The 11,511-nt window shown below is 47.7% G+C and overlaps 1 protein-coding gene across 1 annotated transcript; it reads left to right on the forward strand.

The window, feature by feature from the left end:
- Window positions 1–1,366: 1,366 nt before the first annotated feature.
- On the forward strand, window positions 1,367–2,980 carry LOC110777145 (uncharacterized). Its single transcript, XM_021981759.2, has one exon. The coding sequence runs from the start codon at window positions 1,367–1,369 to the stop codon at window positions 2,978–2,980; it is 1,614 nt and encodes a 537-aa protein (XP_021837451.2).
- Window positions 2,981–11,511: the final 8,531 nt, after the last annotated feature.

Below are 11,511 nucleotides of genomic sequence, written 5' to 3' on the forward strand. Positions count from 1 at the left end.
ACGAAAATACCCTTTTAGGGGAAATTACTGAAAATGCCATCAAACACAAACCTCTTGATGGGCTCAGATCAGAAGTTAGGGGCCCATATCTCAGCCCCCTATAGGCCCAAGATTCCATGCCCCTACACTTGCCTATATTTAATAATAATGCAATCCTGCATTACTATAAATATGTCTCACCTAATCATTACTCAGGTATGCAATTATTCTCAGACTGACTCTCTCACTACTTTCTCTCTCTACGAGGGCTGACTTGAGCGTCGGAGAGGGTTTTCTCGGGAACCCCCCCGAGCCAGTTTACGTTTGCCGTTTTTGTAGGACAAATCACGACCGATCAGAGGAAAACAACAGCCCGGTTGACGAGGCTTCCCCTATTTTCATACTTAAGCATTTTCTTCGCAGAAACAGTTGGCGCCGTCTGTGGGGAAGTCAACTACAAGCCATGGTTAACACTCGACGAACCAGACAACACTCATCCTCTCATCGATCAGAGTCCCATCCCAATTACGTGTTGATGCCTACTCCCAGGAACGGAGATGATCACGATGGTGAACAGGACCATGAGAACCAACAACCCCATGTCGAAGGTCACCCAAAGGGATCTGGAGCACTTGGCTGCTCAAGTCAATGAGGCTATCCACAACCTCCAAGGGAGAGGAGAAGGACCTTCAAGGAAACACCCAAACCACCCCACCAGCTCAAGGGTGAGCACAACATCTCATACCATCCACAAGGCACAGCCTCGAAGTGTGATGGACAGACTAGGTAACATGGGTGGGGCACAACCTCGCCCAAGCCAATCAAAGGCCAATCAAGATGCACGCCGGATAATTGAAGAGCGACAGTTACACAGAGGAGACCTCGATGCTCGAGACCTCTTGCACAGGAGGCGCCTCGAACAAGCCAGAGAAGCCATCAGGAATGATAGGGTCACCCGAGGTCTACCCCCTCTAGTGCCAAGACTACGGTCTCTGCACGAGATCACCCCACTCCTTCAAAGCAAGCCGAGTCGATCGAGGTTAGCTCTCGAAGGACATCTCCCAGGAGGCAATCACCTTCTCTCACAAGGAGGCGTCACTCACCGCCTAACCGGACTAGAGGTCATTCCCCCAGGACAAGGACTTCACTCCCTGATAAACAGGGAAGGGCCCATTCATCCTCTTATCGCCCTAGGCATCGTTCACCCTCGAGAATAGAGAGGAGCCCTCCACGCCGTGAGCGAACATACTCGCCTCTTCCAGAGGGTAGAGGTAGGCGCAGCTCTCCAAGAGGAAGGTGGGACTCCCCCCCCCCCCCACCAAGAACCGATAAGCACAGACACACATCATCATTGCAAGAGGCTCTCACCCCATTCTCCCAAGAGATAATGAACACCCCTCGCCGGGATAAAGTGAAGGTCCCTACCATCGAAGCTTTTGATGGAACTACTGACCCAGAAGAGCACATGGCTGCCTATGCAGCCCAAATGAGCGTCCAGATCGGATGTGGAGCCACTTGGTGCAGATACTTTCCTACCACTTTGAAGGGTCTAGCCCTTATCTGGTTCAACAAGCACGTGGCAAAAGGAAGTATCACGAGCTACAATGAGCTTGAAAGAGTTTTCATCAGCCAATTCGCGGTAGGTCGGAGGCACCAAAAGACAAGTGTCAACTTAATGGCAGTCAGACAAGGAGACACGGAGACCCTTCACAATTATGTTAAGAGATTCAATGAAGAAGTCCTAAAGATACACAATCTTAAGGACGAAACCAAGTTTGCAGCCCTCTTGGCAGGTCTTCAGTCCGATGATTTCAAGTTTGAGTTGATCAAGTCTGGGGTATCCAACTTCGAAGAAGCCATGGAAAAAGCCCAAAAGCACATCCAAGCCACAGATGTCTGTAAAATCAGTTGGGGAGGTGAGCGTAGCACAAGGCAAAAACAAAAGCCAAGTTGGGGAGAGACCTCAAAACCGGATAAGAAGAAAAAAGAGAACGGCAGCCCCGATCGAGCTCAACCCTCCCTCAAAAGGTCAGTAATAGCCGAAGACCATGGTGAGGATCCGAGGTACAACCGCAACAGGCGAGAGATTTACCTTGATCTGAAAGGAAAAGACATCCTTCCCAAACCCCCGGCAATCCGAACGCCCGAGGCAAAGCGAGACAAGTCACTGTGGTGTGAGTTCCACCATGAATGCGGGCACACCACGAAGAACTGTAGAGAGCTGAAAAGGGCGCTAGACCACTTGGCCGACGAGGGCAAGCTGAATGATTACTTAAGGAAGAATCCTACCCCGAAAGGAAAAGCCAAGGAAAAGGAATCCGCTAGTGAGGACACAGGGGATTACATTGGGGTGATAGCTGGAGGCCTAGCCACAGGTGGGTCTGTTAGCAAGGCAAAGGATAGCTTATGGACACTTGAACACCAAGTCTTGAAAGTATCATCGGCTTCTCAAACAACACCGGCAATGACCTTCGGCGGGAACACTGGCCGCCCACTCCAAGAGTCCCATGACGATCCCCTAGTCATCGAAATGAAAGTTGCCAACTCAACAGTTGGGCGAGTGCTGGTAGACAGTGGGTCGTCTGCTGACATTATCGCTCTGAAATGCCTAGAAGGGCTCAAGTATACCAAGGATGATCTGAAAACCATCTCCCAGCCGCTCATTGGGTTTGGAGGACAAGCCGTCCATCCCCAAGGTACCATCAAGCTACCTGTCAGGTTGGGTCCTAAGAACAAAGGAAGACGACTACTAGTGGACTTTCTTGTCGTGGGCATCTCACTACCATACAACATCATCTTGGGCCGACCTCTACTAAACAAAGTAAAAGACGCGATCTCTGTGTACCAACTTCTCATGAAGTTCGAGTTGGAAGATGGCACTGTGGGAAAGATCTTTGGAGATCAGCAAGTGGGTAGAAGATGTTATGTCAATAGCCTCAAAAGGGTACCAGATACCCCCCAACCCCGGTCAAGAAAGTCAAGCAGGAAGAGACCCCACTAGTCCTATTCACCGATTGTCCCTCGGGATTTGATCGCCCTAAGCCAGCAGAGGCAGATAAGGAAGAGGTGCTACAAGAAGGTACAAATCGGATGGTCCGAGTAGGCACAGGCATTGAGGAAGCACTACGCAATGAAATCTTGTCGGTCCTGCGAGAATTTCAAGATATTTTTGCTTACATAGTGGAGGAGATGCCGGGAATAGACCCATCCATCACGATCCATCACCTTCACATCAAACCAGAATATAGACCCATCAAACAGAAACTAAGGCACCAAGGGGTGGAACGCAATGCCGCAGCCGCAGCTGAGATAAAGAAGCTCCTAGAAGCCGGGTTCATCAAAGAATGCCAATACTCAGAGTGGCTGGAAAATGTGGTGTTAATCAAGAAGCCGACAGGCGCTTGGAGGATGTGCGTCGACTTCACCGACCTTAACAAAGCCTGCCCGAAGGATGGCCATCCCCTCCCCAAGATTGATAGGTTGGTCGATTCAACAGCCGGCCACGCCTTATTCAGTTTCATGGACGCCAATGCAGGATACCACCAGATCCCTATGGCTGAAGAGGATCAGCCCCACACGGCCTTCATCACTAGCCAGGGCGTCTATTGCTACAAAGTCATGCCCTTCGGTTTGAAAAACGCCGGAGCCACATATCAAAGATTCATCAACAAAATCTTCGTGGGGCAGTTAGGTAGAAACGTCGAAGCCTATGTAGATGATATGATCGTGAAATCAAAAGCCAAGGCTGATCATGTCACAGATTTGAGAGAAACCCTTTCAACACTTAGAAAATATGGCATGAAACTCAACCCGCAAAAGTGTGTTTTTGGAGTCAAAGGGGGGAAATGCCTAGGCTTCTTGGTGGATGAGAGGGGCATCGAAGCCAACCCTGATAAAATCCAAGCCATACTGGACATGAAATCCCCTCAAACCGTCAAACAAGTCCAAAGGCTAACTGGATGCATAGCAGCCATGGGGCGTTTTCTCTCAAGGTCAGCAGACAAGAGCTTGTCATTTTTCAAAACTCTCAAGGGGAGTTTATTTCATTGGGATGCAGAAGCCGAGGTAGCCTTCCAAAAACTCAAGGATCATCTGTCCAGCCTACCAAAGCTTGTATCTCCCCTACCAGGAGAACCCTTATACTTATACTTGGCCATGTCCGAGTATTCACTAAGTGCTGTCTTGGTGGCTGAGCGAGAAAAGGCCCAACACCCAGTGTACTTTGTCAGCCATGCCTACAGAGGGGCCGAGTCCAGGTATTCTGACATAGAGAAACTTGTGTTCGCCCTCGTAATGGCCAGCAGAAAGCTCAAACCCTACTTCCAAGCACACCCCATCAAGGTTCTCACAAGTCAGCCGATTCGGAAGATCATTGAGGGGAGGAATCACTCAAGTAGAATGACTGACTGGGCTGATCAACTCGCCGACTTCGGATTAGAATATGAGTCGAGATAAGGGCAATCAAAGCTTAAGCCCTGGCAGACTTCATTGCTGAATGTACCAACCGCCCTGAGCAAAACCTCGACTCCACACCTTGGATCCTGAACGTGGACGGGTCCTCCTCCAAGTCTGGTAGTGGAGCAGGTATCCTCATTGTGTCTCCCTCGGGAGAAAGGTTCGAATATGTTGTGAAGTTCGATTTCAACACCTCAAACAATAAGGCTGAGTATGAAGCCCTCATCCTTGGCCTAGAGCTATGTCAAGTGGCTGGAGCAAGCGCCATACATTTTTTCTCAGACTCACAACTCATTGTAGAACAGATGACGGGGGAGTATGAGGCCAAAGAGGATAGCATGCGGATGTATCTAAACAAAGCCAAGAACATGAGCACCACACTTGCCGAATTCAAAATTCAACATGTCCCAAGGGGAGAGAACACACAGGCAGATGCCTTGGCAAGGATGGCCAGCGCAGCTGAAGGGCTTACTCCTAGAACCATCATGTGGGAAGTGCTAAAGGAGCCAAGCATCAACAAGCCAGCGGTCAACTACCTCGACCGATCCAACACTTGGATGGATCATATAATAGCCTACAAGAAAAGCCAAGAGCTGCCCGAGGATGAAAAAGAAGCAGCCCAAGTAAAGAAACGTGATGAATGGTTCGTATGGTATGAAGATAACTTGTATAAGAAGTCCTACACACACCCACTCCTCAAGTGCATTACCCCCGAGGATGGTGATTATGTGCTAAGAGAAATACACCAAGGGGCATGCGGAAGTCATCAAGGGTCTCGAACCACCGCTGGCAAGGCACTCAGAGCCGGATTCTATTGGCCCACTCTCCAAGCAGATGCGGAGAAGTTAGTACGTCGTTGTGAAAAGTGCCAAAAATACGCTCAAGTCCAACATCTACCTTCCAACAAACTAACAGCCATCATTGCCACATTACCCTTCGATCAGTGGGGCATGGACCTCCTAGGCCCTTTTCCCACCGCAACGGGACAGAGAAGGTTTTTGTTGGTTGCCATCAACTACTTCACCAAATGGATCGAAGCCGAGCCCCTCGCCTCAATCACAGACAAGCAAATTCAGAAGTTCATTTGGAGAAACATAATCACTCGCTTTGGTGTTCCTAGGGCCTTGATATCTGACAATGGAAGGCAGTTCAACAGCAAACCCACCGTGGAATACTGTAAGTGTGAGGGGGTCGAAAAAGCGCGAGGCTAATGCGTGACCTCGTCCCTCGTGGGTGTGACGATTCTTTTTATTCAATCAAGTGTAATTGGATTTCCTGTGAGTTTACACCCAATTGACTAGTAATATAGGAGTCGCCATTCAGTTTTTAACGACAATGAGAAAAAATGACAAAACCCGGTTATCGTGACATAAAGGGAGTGCAATTATGTTTGACCACGACGGCCGTAGGTTCCCTTGTGATCCCTGGTGTGGGAATCTCTCAACATACACCCGCAAGGTAGAGATTGAGGGTTCGGGGGACTGTAACTACCGAGAGGAGTACTTCGCTCGTCGATAACTCCAGAGGCAGGATATCCTTACTAGCTCAGCATAAATAATTGAAGGGACATGCGTTAACTATTAAACTAATCTGAATCGATTTTAGCAATATGCAACATATAATACTAATTCGATCATGATTATCTGATTTAAATAGCATTAAGGGACCTAGCATGATAATCCGATTTCCCAAAAATATTATATTTGTTAGGCGTGATAGAACAATCAGATTAGGTTAGTTTAACAATTCATAAAAAGGGCGAGGAAAGCAGTTAAATCATCGAAAAGGGACACATTACGACGCACCCTTGAGAGGTGCGTCACGGTTCTCAGAAAACTAACCACTTTGACTTTGCTATTTCTCCTTTTTATTTAACGAATCTCAATTATGGGACAGGATACGTTCTGTTCGATTTATGGATCGATTGCGACAGAATGCGTGAACAATTTCGCAGCGAGAGGCTTAGGCTAAGGGGTGGAGTCAATACTCAGAATATAATTATGTGTTGTTGTGTGTCTTTCACGTCGAATTTAGGGGTCTATTTATAGGGAAGAGTTCGTGGAAAGATAGAATTGCAGAGTTCTAATCCACAAAGAATTAGGAAAAAACACGTACCCAGGTATTTTCAGCGCCTTCGGCGCCCAGAGCCAGGCGTTGAAAATAGGGTCTGGGCTGTTTTCTTTAGTCAGATTCGGATTCCTGAAATTCGTAGAGTTTGAGATTTAATCGAGTCTTTTAGCGCGTATCAATTTTATGACGGAATGCGTCTGGGCCCGTTACGAACTCTAGGCTCGTTAGGATTATAATTAATACGTAACTCTTATTTCCGAATCATATTAGGAATAGGATTCTCGCAGTTTCCTATCTCATTTAGGATTTATGTTGGAATGCAACACCTAATTCTGACAGGTTTCTATCCTTTATGATTTGCCACTTTTAGAAGCTACCTTTTACAGCAGTTTACTATTTTTAGCAGGTTTCCATAAATAGCAGGTTGCGGGTGAAATGAAAAGGGGAATTGAGATTCGTTTATTTCATAGGAGATGCGTTGTCAAGTGGAGATTTACGCTTTCATCATCGAACCTTTCCCTTTCGGGAATGGGGACAAAATTGGTGTCTACAGTTAGCCCCCACTTTGACTGAGTCTTGGAGTAAGACGATGGTCAAAGTATTAGACGGAGTGCGTCACACAAGCCATGGTATACGTGACCTGTTTTGCGAGGGTCTCACGAGCCCCCGAGTGATAACATTTGACTTAAGGGTCATCACTTGAAGTGTCGACATATCCCTCACGTGTCATTGGGACTTGTCAACTGATAGTATAGAAACTTCCTCACTTTGTCATTGGAAGGATCTAAAGGTGCGTAGAAACTCCCTTACTTTGTCATCGGGAGTAGCTACAGAGTTTTTCGAAATCAAAGCTGTAAAGTGTAATTGGGCCTGGCCAAGCCCAATCACGAGGTAAAATGTTTTTTTAAATATTCTCATTTTCAGGGCTAGCTAAACGAGAAAACCCCCTTGTTTTTATAGGACGTAAAACGAAGGAAAATCCAGCACCCTTGTTTTTATAGGACGTAAAACGAAGGAAAATCCCGCACCCTTGTTTTTATAGGACGTAAAACGAAGGAAAATCCAGCAAAAGTTATCGCTGCAGCGACTAAGGACCTGCGCGGTTTTAATGGCGCAGACCCCGCCGGCTAAAGATGGCGAGCCTGTCCGCTAAGGGTGGACACTCCGTCCGATAGAAGTGGACGAATCTGTTTTTGAAATTTGAAAATAAGGACCTACGCGGTTTGTGGCGTAGACCCCGCCGGCTAAAGATGGCGAACCTTGTCCGCTAAGGGTGGACACCCCGTCCGATAGAAGTGGACGAATCTATTTTGAAATTTGTTTTGCTTTTTTTAAAATAAGGACCTACGCGGTTTGTGACGTAGACCCCGCCGGCTGAAGATGGCGAGCCTGTCTTAATTTTGAAGACTTTATTTTTTCGAAAACTGAGGACCTGCGTGGCTAGTGACGCAGACCCCGCCCGCTGAGGGTGGGCGAGCCCATTTTGAATTTCTTATTTTGCCTATGTAGAAGGGCTTTTGTGATTACAACCTATTGGTGGGTCGTAATATTTCCTGATTAGATGTGTCCTATAAGTGGGTCCACATTGTGTATATTTTTGTTTAACAATATATATATATATATATATATATATATATATATATATATATATATATATATATTTTCAAAATACCGTTTTTTTGGGAAAGAAATATCAAGATAACGGATATCTTACACAAAATAGGGGAGTACGCGTGCCCGACAGCGAATATTCGCTGTCTGGGAAGCATTTTCAGCGCCCCACTGTGGGCGCTTGAATTTCTAATGCCCAGAGATGGGCGTTGAAAATGCGAAGGGGGAGGCTGGTCTTTAAATACGCGGAGCGTCTCCTTCCTTTCCCATTTCCACCATTTTCGCTCAAACTCCTCACTTCTTTCTACTGATTTTTGCTCGTTTCCTTCACTTTTCTTCACGAATTCTACTCCAAATCACTTCCTAATCTTCCCAATGTAAGTAATTTTCAGTAATTTTGAGCTTTTTTTGTCAATTTTAGTATTTTTGTCAAGTATTTTTGTGCATGAAATTGATTTGGGGTTTTTTGATTTTGTGCCCCTTTCCTTCAATTAGATAGTTGGAAATTTTCCACATAACATGTTAATTAATTTGTGCATGTTAATTTTTGCAAGTATGTTGATTTTTGTTGAATTTGGGCATTTTCATGCTAGCCCCCATGTATACCTACGACCCTAGTATTTTCTTATAATGTAGGTGTTCTTGGTATATTGCTTGCGTTCCTCATAATTCATGGGTGACAGATCATGGAAGAATTTTGATTTTGCTGGAGTTAATTTTTAGGGAATTTTGCTAAGTATGAAGTTAGTATCATGTTTTTAGGGAACAAAAATTGTATGATTCCATTTCATGAGTGAAATGCACTCTTTTTAGGGATCGGTGTGAGTGCCGATTTTGTCAAAGGTATAATGCCTTGTTGTATTGTTAATCAGCATGTCTGACGAGTCGTTACCCCCTCCTGGTGGCCACGAGGAGCGTGGCATGACGCGTCAGTCTACTGGCGCGGGTCCCCTATGGGTGGGCCCTGAGCTCTACGACGGTCGTGATCTGCACTACGACCTAGAGCACCACGTGACTTCCCGCCTTCACGCGAGGAGAGAGACTACGGTTCGCGGCTATGGCGCAGCGACGAGTGAGACCGTTTTTAGCTACCTGAGCTCGGACGCCCAGGCCTTGGTGAGGGCGAGCTCACTGTTACCGGTGGTTGAGACCTTCTGGGAGATACTGCGGCTTAACATCTCCCTGTCCTTTCTGCGGTCGTTCATGAGGTGGTGGTGGGATACCACCAACACCTTCCATTTTCCTTGGGGCGAGATGACGATCACTCTTGAGGACTACACGGCTTTGACGGGCTTGACCTTTACAGGGAACCCCGTTCGTCTGAGGTCGGATGGCCCATCGCCGACTGTTGCTGAGGGTACCAGGCTCCTGGGCTCGTGGATGGGTAGTAGATTACCTTCGTACCAGCCCCGTGGGATACCTTTTGCTGACCTGATGTGGGCTTTGGAGCATGGGGTAGAGGAGTCGCCTTCGAGACATGCTCGGCTGTTCTACCTCCATTTTATTACTTCCACTTTTCTATCGGGTCCGACTGACACTTTTGACCCGAGGTGGATAGGCATGGTGGAGGACGTGTCTACACTGGGTGACTATCGCTGGGGCGATTTGGGCTATGCGACGCTTGTCGGCCAGATGAGTTTGTCGGTGCGCGACTCGGACCCGAGTAGACGTCACTTTGTGATTACATTAGCGGGAGTGCCGCGTTTGATCGAGGTATGTGCCTAGACTTTCTTTTGTTTTCTCGCTTTTACCGGGCCTCCTCTTTTTTTTAATGTTTTATTGTCCTTTTCTTTTTGCAGCTGTGGGCCTTTGAGCACTTACCTTGGCTGGCTCCCCGAAAGGGGCAGAGGCCTTTGGAGTTCCCTGCCGGTCGCCGTTGGGGTTGGAAGAAGAAGCTGACAGTGCGTCCACCGCCCGATACCGTGTGGGATCTTATCCGGGACGGGAACCCTGAGCATGTACAGAATCTTATCCTCTATCTCGTATTTCGTCATTCTTTTTTATTTTCTATGTGCGAGATCTGACTGCGTTTGTACAAAACAGGTGGTTTGGACCCCATGGCTCTCTTTTAGGGGTACCCATGCTTCGGTCAGGGATAGTTATGCCCTGCTCCAGATGCGGGTCTTGTTCGTTGGCCGCCGGGACCCTGTCTGGTACCTGGGAGAGCGGGTACGTATGCAGACGGTTGGGGCTTTTTCGGTGCCTAGGCCTCCGCCTGCGACCATGTTGTCTACTCGCTCGATAGGCGAGTCGTGGAGGGTCCACTCGAGGACTGGCGTGCCGGCGACGGAGTTGGTGATAGAGGGAGCTAGCTATTACTAGTTTATCCAGGATTCTCTTCGTCTCCCGGAGCCTGGCGCTTTAAGTTGCCTCCTCTCTTCGTATTGATTTTAGTGTTTTCATGCTCGTGCCCATGTGTTTATGCCTACTGTGTTTTGTGCAGGAGTGTCCTAACCCTTCGTTGAGGGGATGGGTGCTTCCCGATGCTCGGATCTCGTATACCGGAGAGAGTGGATCCGAGATTGTGGAGACTTTCCCGGAAGACCGAGTTTTCCATGCTCCGCTCCCTGAGGGAGTACAGGCGGTATGCACCTTTTATTTGTGTACTCTTCTTATATTTTTTTCTTTCTTTTTTACTAACATTCCTGTTTCAGGTTCCGGCCCGTACGGCCAATGCGATGGTGGGGGTGATCAACCGGTTGAAGTCCGCGTTGGTTCGAGCTCGGTCTGCACTTTCTTGCAGGAGCCCCCACTCTACTCGGGTAATGTGCCCTCTTTTTTCTTTTGATCTGTACCTTTTGTTTCGCTTTCGGTTATTCACTCTCTTTTTTGTCCTTCTTTGTAGACGGCTGCTGGACGTGCCGGGGCCGACGACGCGGGTCCCTCGGGCAGGGGACACGATCGTGAGAGAGAGAGGGCACGACACTCGCCCCTACGGCATCGCCGTTCCGACGCGGGGGTGAGTTCTTCCGGGGAGAGGTCTGAGCCGGAGCGTAGGCGACGTTCCGTGTCGGTGGCTCGAGAGCCTAGCCCCGAGTTGCAGTCACAACCTCATTTTTGGGGTGACTCTGGCTGGGGGCCCTCATACCACGGGGAGTGGAGTGGATGGACCGGCGAGGCTTGGAGACATGGAGCCGATGACGAGTCTTAGGCTTATCTCCTGTTTTGTACATATTCATTCTTGTATTCTGCATGTATATATATATTTTTTGCGATTTTTGGTGCAAGAATGTTTTGAGCCTTCCGTGGGCTTTGTTTTAACATATTATAGCAATATTAGCTTTCTAAACCAACGACGAATTTCGAAAAGGAAAAGACTTTCGTAAAAATAATGAGTTCATATAAGAGTGCACACATATTTTTGGACTAACCGACTACTTGGGGTATTACATATGC

Source organism: Spinacia oleracea, chromosome 3, assembly GCF_020520425.1.
Source record: "Spinacia oleracea cultivar Varoflay chromosome 3, BTI_SOV_V1, whole genome shotgun sequence".
NCBI classification, from domain to species: domain Eukaryota; kingdom Viridiplantae; phylum Streptophyta; class Magnoliopsida; order Caryophyllales; family Amaranthaceae; genus Spinacia; species Spinacia oleracea.